Here is a 13,296-nt window from a genome sequence, read left to right as displayed (position 1 = left end):
TCTCTTTTTTTAAAAATAATTTATTTTTATTTTATGTACACTGGTGTTTTGCTTGCATGAATGTCTGTATGAGGGCATCAGATCCCTTGGAACAGGAGTTAGAGATAGTTGTGAGCTGCCATGTGGTTGCTGGGAACTGAACTCGGTCCTCTGGTGGAGCAGCCAGTGCTCTTAAACGATGAGCCACCTCTCCAGGCCCCTCTTTCTTCCTTCCTTTCTGTATCTTAAATGTCAATGATCACAAACACTTCTGGCTTCTCTTCATTGTAGACTTGCATTGCCGAGTATGTTATTGCTTTGACTTCTGTTCCCTGAAGGTGGAGTTAAAGGAACAAAGAAAGAAACTGGATTTAGAATCTTTAAGTACTGCAAGAAGTGGCAGAAAGTCAAACTAATTTTGACATAAGAAACTGGTGGGGCTGGGCATTGGTGGCACACATCTTTAGTCCCAGCAATCCGAGGCAGAGGCAGGCGGATCTTTGTGAGTTTGAGGCCAGCCTGGTCTACAGAAGGAGATCTAGGACAGACTCCAAAACAATACAGAGAAACACTGAACACTGTCTTGAAAAACCAAAAAAAAAAAAAAGAAAGAAAAGAAAAGAAAGAAAGAAAGAAAGAGAAAGAAACTGGTGGTTTCCATATGGACTGTCTGTGTCCATAAAGATGGCTCTACTCCATCTTGGCTCAAGGGTAGAGAGTTCAAAACTGTAAGTCATAAGACCTAAAGTCAAAAGTATGGCTACAGAAGGATGTTCAATCTTGGCCTTAGCTGTCTTATTCTAAAAAACAACAGACCTGGTCTAAGGTGTGGTTACACCTGACCCTCAAAGCCGGTAACAAGAAGTTGAATCTAAGGTGTGGTTACTGAATCCTTGGAGAAAAGAGGAAGAAAAGTCTGTTTGTTCTGTATACATGATAGATACCATGTTATCTTGGTTAAGGTATGTAAGAGTGGTGAAAAATACACTCATGGCATCTCAGTATTGACTGATTTGCCTTCCTGCTTTTATTCTGTGTTGCCTTTTCCTTTAACGTCTTTAGCTAGCCTTTCTGTAGTCCACACTCCCCCTTCTCAGGTATGAACCTCGGGCCACTTGGCTGGCTCCGACTGCAGCCTGGCAAAGACATCTTTCCACAGTGGTTATCAGGTTAGCACAGAGGCAAATGCTGCTGTGAGAAAATGAGAAGCAGAGAGTGAGCAGAGCAGAAGAAGCCACGAGACTTGGAGGAGCCAGCGCATTATAATGCTGGCACAGGCCAGCTGGTCAGGGAGGCCGTGTGATCTGGCTGGGCACCGGTCTGGGTTTTTCCTTTGTTTGTTTTTTTGCTTTTTTGAGACAGGGTTTCTCTGTGTAGCTTTGGAGCCTGTCCTGGAACTCACTCTGTAGATCAGGCTGGTCTTGAACTCAGAGGTCCGCCTGCCTCTGCCTCACGAGTGCTGGGATTAAAAATGCATGCCAACACAGCCCAGCTCGGGTCTGCTTTTTTAGTTATAAAATGAGGCAGACCATACAACACAAGCTTCTCTGTGGTAGGTCAGGGCCCCTCCGGTCTTTATCTACTCCTTCATGCCCCACCTGCAGCCCCAGCACTCAGCCTATTCCCTTTGGGATTCCCTTCTTTGCAGGTCTGGCTAGAGAGGCACAGAGAGAAAGACGCAGGTCAGAGCCCTCCCAGAGCTCTGATACATGAGAGTATCCCACACCCTGTCCCAGTTTAGAACAGAAGGATTGATGTCCTCTTAAGTCCCTTCCAGTTCTAGAAAGGATCTGTAATACTAATGTACCAGGTCACAGGTGAATGTCACCCGCTAGCTCTAATGCACAACAGGCATGTGATGACACCACAGGAGGAGCTGAGGGTCGTCACTTGTAGCTTCCTCTCTATCATCGCCTCATCAAATTCTGCTCTCTGCCTGAGGCAGTGTTTCTGCCGGCACTGCCTTACGTGGACATCCACATCTCAGACACTTGATGACTGACCAGTAATCTACATGGGCACCTTTCTCCCCTCAGAGACAATTCACATTTTCTCCTCAGGCATCTCCCCTTCACAGTCAACAATGCTTCTAGAGAAAGTAAGAGCTATCAATAAGAAGAAACTCACATACCCAGTCAGTCTGTCATCCATTCTGTCTGTCCTCACATGTGTTCCAGGCCAACTCTACACCTACGAGCGGATTCCACACCACCACGTACCAATGTTCCACAGCCTCTCCCTCTCCCGTGTATCCCTCTCTTCTTACTCATCTACTTTGCATATTAACATGCTACAAAACCTCTTACCTAAAGCCAGATAAAAGAAAACTATTCTTTAATGACCACAGTCCCCTGCACCCCCAGTTGCTACCATGTTACCAATCTGCCCCCCTTCCTGCAGTCATTTCCAAATGATTTTGCTTATTTGTTTATTTGTTTGTTTGAAATAAGGTCTCCATGTGGTCCTGGCTGTCCTGGAACTTGCTATGTAGACCAGGCAGCCTCAAACTCAGAATTCTGCCTGCTTCTTCTTCCTGGGTGCTAGGATTAAAGGTGTGTGCCATTACACCTGGCTTTCCAAACGAATTTGTTTAAAATAAAAAGAGGGCTGGAGTATAGCACAGTAGCGGAACATTTGTACAGCATGCACAAGGCCCTACATTCAATTCCCAGAGAGACAAAGAGAAAACATCTTCATTGTGGAGAAAACCAAACCTCTGGTGGCCCATGCCTGTAATTTCAGTTCTCTAGAGGCAGAAAGAGACTAGCCAACACTACATAGTGAGATAGTGTTTCAAAAACAAGCAAAAAGTCCAATCAAACAAAGAGAAAACCAGATTTTAAAACCCCTTCACAATCTGTAACAAACTCCATCCCGGACCTAAAGCTGACTTCTAACTGACCAAACAGATGTGTGAAATCAGTATCTTAACATACCCAGCCGGGTAAGAGACGCTTGAGCAAACTTGTCATCACTTCATATTAATTAAAAATGAAGTTGATTTTCACATAAGCAGATTTTGTGTAAGAAAGGATGAAATGCTTTCAACAGCTAGACTTCTGAACATACCTGAGGATGCTTGGACAATGAAAATTCTTCTCCCCACCTTGAAAAGGAAAGTAAAAACATGATTATTATTTCTACAATTTTCTATTTTATTCTCTACATTTTAAAGTAAGCCTAATAAATGTGGTCCCAAACTGGAAAAGCAGAAAGAGATGGAGGAACTGGGAAGGAAACTGCACTGCCTAAGACTAATGGGGAACAATGTACATGATCCATGTCGGATGTTGGTGGCACACACCCTTAGTCCCAGCACTCAGGAGGCAGATCTCTGTGAGTTCGAGACCAGCCTGATCTACAGAGTTAGTTCTAGGACAGGCTCCAAAGCCACAGAGAAACCCTGCTAGAAAAACAAAAATCAAAACAAACAAAAAAAGTACATGATCCACAGGCTCTAGATTATGATGTTTTAGAGTTTTAGATGTTGCTAACATAATAGGGATCACTCTGAGTGTGGTGGTACACATTTAGTCTCAGCACTGGGAAGCAGAGGCAGGCACGTCTGAGTTTAAGGGCAGCCTGGTCTATGGAGTGAGTTCCAGGACAGCCAGGGTTATACAGAGAAACCTTGTCTTGAAAAAGCAAAAAAAAAAAAAAAAAAAAAAAAAAAACAGTTGCTGGGACCATCTAGCCAGCTGCAATTATAAATATACCTTTTTTTTGTAAACCATAAAAATAATTGAGGGCTGGAGAGATGACTCAGTGGTTAAGAGCACTGGCTGCTCTTCCAGTGGACCCAGGTTCAGTTCCCAGCATTCACATAGCAGCTCACAAATGTCTGTAACTCTAGTTACAGGAGATCTGGAACCCTCTTCTGGCCTCTGCAGGCACCAGACATACATGTGGTGAACAGACATACATACAGGCAAATACCCATACATGTAAAATAAATTTTTAAATTGGGAATTGAGCTTAACAATCAGGAAGAACTTTATTCCCACAAATTCCCGAGTCTCTACAGCTCAGGTGAGCTGACTCTTGGGGTCCCCCTCACCTCACTCTACAAGGTCTAGACAAATGCAGTTGTCCTGACTCACCATTTGTATCTGTCCTTGTTTTACCCACTGGAGTCAAGGGAGAATGTACTTCAACATCTTTCATGACCCACTACTTAACCAGTTTAAAAACTTACCCAATTGACCGTAACTTGAAATTTTTTTGATCAATATTAAGTACTTTCACTTCCTAAAGATGAAAAAACAAACATTTTAACTTAATATTAACTAGTTAATTAACTTTATTTTAAAATATTTTTTGAGATAAGGTCTTCCATTACTCATGTGAAACTCAAAATATAGCCAGAGATAATCATGCATTCCGGACCCCTCTGCCTCCATCTCTTTGGTGTGGGATCATGAACATGTGCACTACGCTAGTTTTTATGGAGAGCTGGAGACTGAACCCAGGGATTCTTCCACCCCAGCTACAATCATTACTTGGGTTCAGCCAAGTACATCAGCAAATGCTTTATAACTCAGTACTTGAACTCAGTCAAGGGGCCTGAGACCAGGGCCACTTGGGATAAGGAGTTAGGCACTGTCTCAAAAACAAACCAAAGCTGGGCGGTGGTGACACTCACCTTTAATCCCAGCACTGGGGAGGCAGAGGCAGGTGGATCTCTGTCAGTTCAAGGCCAGCCTAGTCTACAGATAGAATCCCAGGACAGGCTCCAAAGCTAAGGAGAAAGTCTGTCTTGAAAAACGAACAAAAGCAAAACAAAACAAACAAACAAACAAACAAACAAAACACCAGGCTATTTACTAAACACCTCTAGCTTATCACGTTTTTTAGAAAACAATATCATACTACTCTTATGCAAAGAAAATTAAAATATCAAACAAAATAAAACAAGGAAATAAGTTTTTATTATTATTACTTATTCAAGGGAGGTTTCCTTGGGAAATAGACATTCTAAACCCAGCAGTCAAAGTATGGTGCCACATGCTCAAAGCATTCAGGAGTTTCAGGAGTTCAAGGCCATGGTTCACTACACAGTGAATTTGAGGCCAGTTAACTCCATGAAACCCTCCCTCATAGTTACAGAGGTAAAAGAGTCAAGGGGCTGCTGGAGGAAGAGCCCTAGTAGATCAGTGTTCTGCATGTGTAACCTTAAGTCCCAGCATCAACAAGGAAAAAGTTAAAAGAATATCTGTCTCTATAAAGGAGCAGATATATTGTTCTAATCACTGTCAGCACATCTGTAACAACACTGCCCTCTCCAGCTGTGTAGCGTGCGAGACTCCGTGAGATACATGTAATGGAGCTGATAAAGGAGAGCTGGCTGATTCTACAAGCAAGGGCCATGTGTCAGATGCTGGACAAGTATCCGGGAGGCTGACGGCAGCAAGCAATCTGCATTCGACTCCCCCCATCCCCCCTTTTTTTCCTATTAAGAAATCTGGGGCTGGAGAGATGGCTCAGAGGTTAAAAGCACTGGCTGCTCTTCCAGAGGTCCTGAGTTCACAACCATCTGTAATGAGATCTGGTGTCTTCTTCTGTCATGCAGGGACACATGCAGGCAGAACACTGTATTCATAATAAATAAATAAATATTAAAAAAAAAAAAGAAATCTAAAATCATGGATGTGGTGGCACATGTCTTTAATCCCAGTACTTGGGAGGCAGAGGCAGGCTGATCTCCATGAGTTTGAAGCCAACCTGGTTTATAATAAAGAAACCCTGTCTGGAAAAAAAAAAGTAAACAAAAATTCTAAAATTAGCTAGGTGTGGTGGCACAAGTCTTCAATCTCAGCACTTGGGAGAAAGGCAGATCTTTGGGTTCAAGGCCAGCTTGGTCTACAAAGTGAATTCCGGAACAGTCAGGGATAAAACACAGAAAAAACCTGTCTTAAAACACCAAAAAATCTAAAATCATTAATTGCTGAACTTAGGTCAAAGTCACAAAGCCATTAAATTTCAAGAATATTTGGTTATAAACATAGAACAAACTTAAACTTGCACATAAAGTGCATTCTCTCTCTCTCTCTTTCTTGGACTCAAGGCTCAATAAGTATCTCTGACTGACTAAGAACTAGCTATGTAGACCAGGCTAGCCTGGAACCCAAAGAGATCCTCATGTCTCTGCCTCCTGAATGCTATGATGAATGATATATTCTACCATGCTGGCTAAGTAGATGTTCTCTCCAACCCTTAGTAGATATTCTTCTGAGAAATAGTTGTTTTTTTTTTTTTTTTTTTTTTTTCCGAGACAGGGCTTCTCTGTGTAGCCCTGGCTGTCCTGGAACTCAAACTCACAGAGATCCACCTGCCTTTGCCTCCCAAGAGCTGGGATTAAAGGCATGCACCACCATACCCAGCTCCTTAGTCTTATACAATTTTGATATCAAATACTATATTATCAGAGATCTAAGTAAAAAAAATGAATATACCTAGGCAAACAGGTTAATCAGTAAGGACCTACATGGTGCTTGAGAGACAGCTCAGCAATTAAGAGTAGCAGCTGCTCTTGCAAAAAACTGAGATTCCTGGCTCCCATATTGTAGCTCACAACTGTTTGTAACTATGGTACCAAAGGATATGGTGCCCTCTTATGGCCTCCATTGGTACTGCATTCATGTGGCACACAGGCAGGCAGGCAAAACAATTGTGTGCATAAATTAAAAATAAACAAAATACTTTAAAGAAAGACCTATAACTTATACAAGTCAACATTACCTTACATATCTGTATGGATTGGTTTTTGAATTACATAACTTACCTTCAATTAGTTGTTCAACTGTACAATATGAACAAAGAGCCTACTTGCTCAGCCCTGTGCTTACCCGGGGTATGAAGTATTCATCAGCACTGAACTTGTAAAGCCACTCATCCAAAAAGTGGAACAGTAGAGACTGCAAGTCATCTCCTACACAGGGTCAAAGATGATGTTTAGTGACTCTGGTCTCTAAGAGTCTGGTTAAAGTACAATGACATTCTTTGGCTCATTTTAAAGATTCATAATTCATCATGATGTTCTTACTGTGACAATATGTTCAGATCATGCAGAACATTGTATACCCATATACTAATTTTTCCTTGAGAATAAATCAATTACCTTGGGTTTCTACTTCTACTGTTTGGAGGGGTTCCACAGTTCCAGTATCTGTCATGTAACCAAACATGGCCATGGCACACTGTTCAAATGCTTCCTCCAGAGTATCTCCCCACGCATGTAACCTAAAAAATAAAATAAAAAGTTAAATTAAGACAAATAATAAAAGGGGTCACAGTGTGTGCAACAATATAATCTACTATAAGAGAGAAAATTCCACAGCAAAGTCAAAAGAAAAACATAAAACTGTCTAATTTAAAGGCACCTAAATTGGATACTTTTACACCAGCATTTTACATTTAGAACAAGTCAAAGTAAAAGGAGAAAGAAATCCACTTGGGCCAGGAAGCTGGCTCACTGGGTAAGGGTGCTTGCCACCAAGCCTGACACTGGTAGAAGGGAAGAATAGACTCCCCCAATTTGTCTTCTGACCTCCACACATACAATGTAGCACTTACGTCTTCTACCCCCACCTCTGTCTCTCTCTCACTCACACACACAGACACATACACAGATACAGGCACACACACACACACACACACACACACACACACACACACACACCAAACAAAATAAATAAAAATTACATAGGGGCATACCTTTAAGCCCAACATTCAGGAGGCAGAGGAGGGATCTTTATGAGTTTGAGGCCAGCCTGATCTGTATATCTATATAAAAAAATTCCAGTCCAGCAAGAGCTACACAGTGAGACCCTATCTCAAAAAAGAAAAGATAGAGGTGGAGGGTTGGCTCAGTGGTTAAGAGCATTTATTGCTCTTGCAGAGGACCCAGGTTCAGTTCCAGCACCCACATGGCAGCTCACAACCATTTCTAACTCCAGCTCCACCTGACTGCCTCTTCTGACCTCCTCAGGATCCAGGAACACATGTGGTGCATGTATACATGCAGGCCAAATATCCATACACATAAGATAAAAAATATTTTTCCCCCTGAGACAGGGTTCCTCAGTGTAGCAGCCCTGGCTGTCCTGGAACTCACACTGTGGACCAGGCTGGCCTCATGCTCACAGAGATTCACCTGTCTCTGTCTCCTAAGTGCTGGGATTAAAGGTGTGTGCCACCATAGCCCAGCAATAAAATAAATCTTAAAAAAGTAAATGTAGTTAAGGATTTTTATTTTAAAAAAATTAAGACATGTGGTTAAGAGCACTGACTGCTCTTCCAGAGGACCCCAATTGAATTCTAGCACCTACATAGGAGCTCAAAACTGTCTCTAACTCTAGTTCCAGAGGCCCCAATGTTAGTATTCAGGCATCTGTACTGGCCTGCCCTTGGGGTTCTGAGAGGAAACACCTCAGCTGCAGCCACTAAGAGCACCACTACTTTCCCTTTTAAAGAGGCCCTATCCACTTCCCATCTCTCTCTGTGTCTGTCTCTTCCTTTCTCTTTCTCTCACTTCTCTGACTGTCTCTGCCCCCGCCCCCCCCTTCTTGTCTGTTGCTCCTGTCTCCAGAGGCCAGTTTCCCTCCCTCCCCTCCCCCTTTCCCCATTTCCCTTAATAAAAAACCCTCCATGTGAGCTCTGTTGCGTGACATCTTTTTCTCTGGTCCCGCCTTTTTAAAATTATAACACCCATGGCAAAACACCAATGCACATAAAATAAAAATAAATTTAAAAAATTAAAATAGTCATCCTTCCATTTAAAGGCAGAGTTTCCAGGAATTGCTCCTGCTGTACTCACTGGACATCAGCCGTATGATCCAAATCTGAGGGAGAAAGGGAAAATGTGTAAGCCACTGCACTTGACTCTCAAACCATACAAAAATAACTCTAGGCAGCAGGCAGAAAGAGCAGTTGAACACCATCCCAGCAAGGTATTAGGCTCACACCTGTAACCCTAGGACTTAAGTGGCTAAGGCAGGTGCATGGCAAGTCCCAGCCCTGCCCTGGACAATCTGGGTATACGGTAACACCCCACCTTAAAAGCAATAAAAACAGGCAAGAGGGGTGGCTCAGGGGCTAAATGCACTTACTATACTGGATCACCTAGTGGAAGGAGAAAACTGACTCCTGAAAATTGTCCTTTGACCTCCATACTTACACTATGGCACATATGCACATGGATCCTTCTCCCTCCTTTCTGGAGAGATGGCTCAGTAGGTAAAAGCACATGCTGTGCAGGGCTATGACAAGAGCTCTGATGTCTAGAACCCACCAAAGTCAGCACAAGCAGCACAAGCTTCTATTATCCTAATATGCTTACAAGACACAGGAAGAGGAAACAAGACTCTCTACATCAGTGGTTCTCAACCTGTGGGTCAGGAACCTTTCATAGGGCTGCCTAAGACCATCAGAAAACACACATATTTACATTGATTCATAACAGTAGCAAAATTACAGGTATGAAGTAGTAATGAAATAATTTGATGGTGAGGAGTCACCACGACGTGAGGAACTGTACTGAAGGGTCGCAGCAATAGGAAGATATTCCTGGGCCAGCTAGCTTAGCTTATCAGTGGCCAGAAACCCTGTCTCAAGGAAGGCCAAGGCTGTCCTGACTTCTATGCACATGTGCACTAACACAGTGAACATGCATGTATACACTAATATATCACATATATGAAGTTAAAGCAAACAAAAAGGATGGTGCAGGAGTGATGGCTCATCAACGATGAGCACCTGCTGGTCTGGCAGAGAGGATGGATGTGCAGCACCAAATGGCGGCTCACCATCACCTGTAACTCCAGTTCCAGGGGATCCAGTGCCTTACTTGATACTAGGTATGGGTGTGGGGCACATCTATAAATCCCTCAAAACACTCATGCATACAAAAAATAAACACATGTTTGAAAAATTCTTAAAAGGAAAACATGAGACAGTCAGACCTTTTGCTTTGTAGTTAGTCAATAAAGTTAACTCTTTCCTAGTATTATTTTATAAACATAACAACCTACCCATTTGGTTCATATTTAAATGAATCATAAATTCTGGAAAGTACCAGGGCATGCTTCTAGGTATATGGTTTCATTTTGCTTTAGTTTTAGACCCAGTGTCTCCCAATGCAGTTCAGGCTGGTCTGATCCTCCTGCCTCACTTCCACCCGGAGTCCTGGGATTGCAAGCATGCACCACCATGCTTGGGACCCTAAAAATGTCTAAGTTGGGTCCCTGCAGTCCCTGCTACTTGAGTTTTAAGCTGAAAGATCACTTGAGCCCAGTTCAAGGCTACCCTGGGTGACACAGCAAGACCTCCTGTGTGTTAGGTATCTTACACACTGGTCTCTTGGCATCGGTTACTTTTCCCAACTAGCTAGTCTAACCCTGACTAGGAAGGCCAATTCCACAAGATGTACAATGAGTGTTCCCTGCTGTTCCCACAGTGAAGACTGGACCACAACATCTCTACTGTGTGGCTGTCATCCTCCTCCTATTCAGTATGTTCTTTGCCCATTCCATGGTTTTCATCAATTCTTTCCACTTGTTTTGCTTTGAGAGGGGATCTAACTACGTAATCCTGCCTGGCCTGAAATTCACTATGTAGACCAGGCTGCCAGAGTCTCTTGCCTGTCTCCCAAATACTGTGATAACAAGCAATTCTTCCCACTAGCAGGAATTCTTGGAAGTCATTTAATATAATCCCTTGACTTATAAAAAGAAGCCTGAGAGCTAGGATGAGGCTCAGTGGTAGAGTACTTGCCAAACATGTGCAATGTTCTACATTTAATATTGAACATGAACATAAACTAAAGCCAAGAGAAGGAAAGGATAAAGAGGGAGACCTGAAACCCATAGAGAACATCTGACTAACATTAGACTACAACATTATTTGCAAGGTGTGCTGGTACTACAGCTGAGGTTTCTGGAGGCTTAGACAGGAAGGTCATCAGCTTGAGGCCAGTCTGGTATATGTATGGAGTTCAAGTTTGAAGGTACATAGAATGTCATGTTTCAAAAGACCACAGACCCCAATGAAATTAATTTTAAAAGGATGTGGGTTAGGAACAGAGGTCAGTAGAGGGGTAGAGAATTGTCCTGGATTCAATCTTTGCTCCAACAAATTAAATATCTTAAAATATTGTTGGGAACTACACAACTCATAGTACATAACAGCTTCATCAGTACACCTGCATTTGACCAAACTCTAGTATGGCTTCTAGTAGCATAAGTCCACATCTCAAAATAGAGCAGAAGTCTTAGTTACAATGCTTGCCTGAGAAAAGCCTAATAAAGTTTGGAGAATTCCCTCTTTGTTCTAGCCAACACTTTTTAAAAAGCTCCTCATCTCCCTATTTTACATTAAGTACCAAAGAAGCCTTAAAATTGTGAACATGTATCCTTTCCAGCTCCAATCTTTCTCAAGGACCTGGTTCTTTGAAATGTTATCATCCCCACAGCCCAGGCCTCTTGTCTCAAGTCTGTGGGAGGCTAGAACTTGAACTTCCAAAACTGCCAGGGAACAGACAAAACTGGCCTTGGCCCTGCTGCCTCTACAGCAATTATAATGAATAATCTTTTGTTCTTTGTTACTTCTCAGACTTTAGGAGCCCTCCTCATTCTCCTTGTAAATTTACAATCTCTGGCTGAACTGGAATGAATCTTAGCTTTCACCATTGGTTGTTACTTCAATTTGTGTCTGCTGTGGTACCTTTGATGGGGTGAAGAAGCTCCCATCAAATGTAAAAGGAGAGCATGAGTCTATGCCTATGAACCTCTAACACAGAAAATTACACTCCGGAAATAGGAAATACAAGAGAAAAGCGATTCAAGGATAAGAGGCTAGAAAGGAACTGAGGGAACATTCTAGGACAACAGGACTGTTCTATCTCAATACTAGAGCTGCTCACACAGGTGTATCTGTTTAGCAGCCATAATAATCTGCGCCAGGCTGGGAAGTGGTGGCGCATGCCTCTAATAACAGTACTTGGGAGGCAGAGGCAGGCGGATCTCAGTGAGTTCGAGGCCAGTCTGGTCTACAAAGCGAGTTCCAGGACAGCCAGAGCTGTTACATGGAGAAACCCTGTTTCGGAAAAACAAAAACAAACCAAAAACCACAAATGGGGCCAGGTGTGTTAACTCGTCTGTGACTCCAGCACCAGAGAAGCGAACACAAGGATCATTCTAAATTTGGTCCACATAGTGAGATTCAGGCCAATGATAAATAAGTATTGCCAAAATTTAGAGTGTTTTTTTTTCAAACATTTTTAACGTGATGCAATATATTAACTACATAATAAAATCCAATCTTGGGCTGTGGAGACAGAAAGAAATATACACCTCTTGATTGCTTTCCCAGTCCTCTAACGTGGTCACACTAGTTCCACTACTGGGAAAAATTCGAGGACGACAACCCAAAAAACGCTTGAAAATACAACTGGGGCGCTAGAATAGTTTAGAAAGATGAGTGTCGGGCAAACGCTATACCACTAAGCTGTAATCTCAGAGAAGATAAACGTGATTTAGGTACACGTAGACCTTTAAGAGAATATAAGGGGAAGCAGGGGCTCAGGTCTCTTCAATTCCTAGTAAAGTGATCTTTTTCTTCACCTGCCCCTACATTAGGTACAAAAGGACCTACAATGCGGGGCACTGACATTATACAAGGAGCATCTGTGGGCGAGACAGGAAGCTGCAGGTAAACCGCTGAGGCTGCCCCGTATTTAAGAGATGTGAGCCACCTACTCACATTCATACTTTCGATTGACTGGAGGATACTTGTCCTTGATCGCCTTCTGTTCCTCCGTCAAATTGTAATCTCTAACATCTTCCTCTTCTTGAGCCATGATTGCAGACTTCAGGACTCTACTTCCGCCCTTCAGCAGCTAGACTTCGGCCCTGCGCCATAACTTCCGCCCTACACCCCACCCCTTGGCGGACGGTCTAAAAGGACCAGGACTCCATTCTCGGAACTCGCGGAAGGATACTATCGCTGGCGACTTCCAGCCTAAGCCTTGCCTCCTACCTAACATGTCTTAAAGATAAGAATATGTGCCCTATTTTCTGCACCTATATTATTAGTTCTTTCTAAAACCTAAGGGAATAAGTTAAGACACCTTGAGCTAGGCACCTGTTTAGTCTAGACGGTGATGCATGTTCTTCTCCGAGTTGCTAACCAGACCCGGAAACACTTCGGATTTCTTTGGCTACTCTAAGGGAGTCCTTAGCATAACGGCCCTCTAAGAAAATGGCTGCGCGTGAGCGTGAGAAGTCTAAACCCGTCACGTGACCTGGACGGGAATCGTCCCAG

The 13,296-nt window shown here is 42.9% G+C and overlaps 1 protein-coding gene across 2 annotated transcripts; it reads right to left on the bottom strand.

The window, feature by feature from the left end:
* Nucleotides 1-12,967, bottom strand: Zbtb8os (zinc finger and BTB domain containing 8 opposite strand). 2 transcript variants are annotated; one of them, XM_051188908.1, is made up of 7 exons: nt 12,736-12,964; nt 8,795-8,819; nt 7,097-7,218; nt 6,825-6,907; nt 4,175-4,227; nt 3,049-3,085; nt 1-311 (listed from the first exon to the last, which is right to left on the bottom strand). In XM_051188908.1, the coding sequence occupies exons 1-7, from the start codon at nt 12,830-12,832 to the stop codon at nt 225-227; spliced, it is 504 nt and encodes a 167-aa protein (XP_051044865.1). In that variant the 5' UTR covers nt 12,833-12,964; the 3' UTR covers nt 1-224. The 2 variants fall into 2 exon arrangements, with proteins under 2 accessions (XP_051044865.1, XP_051044866.1); XM_051188909.1 differs by lacking the exon at nt 4,175-4,227 and having other exon boundaries at nt 12,736-12,967.
* Between the last annotated feature and the right edge of the window lie 329 nt (nt 12,968-13,296).

The sequence above is a fragment of the Phodopus roborovskii genome, unplaced genomic scaffold (assembly GCF_943737965.1).
Source record: "Phodopus roborovskii unplaced genomic scaffold, PHOROB, whole genome shotgun sequence".
NCBI lineage: Eukaryota > Metazoa > Chordata > Mammalia > Rodentia > Cricetidae > Phodopus > Phodopus roborovskii.
Note: the sequence above shows the minus strand (reverse complement) of the source record. Positions and strands in the feature narration are given on the sequence as shown.

Coding starts and splice junctions, on each gene's coding strand:
- Zbtb8os (XM_051188908.1), bottom strand. CDS start 12,832: ATGGCTCAAGAAGAGGAAGATGTTAGAGATTACAATTTGACGGAGGAA. Junction 8,820..12,735: donor AGTCAATCGAAAGTATGAAT/GTGAGTAGGTGG, acceptor TTTCTCCCTCAG/ATTTGGATCATACGGCTGAT. Junction 7,219..8,794: donor GATCATACGGCTGATGTCCA/GTGAGTACAGCA, acceptor TTTATTTTTTAG/GTTACATGCGTGGGGAGATA.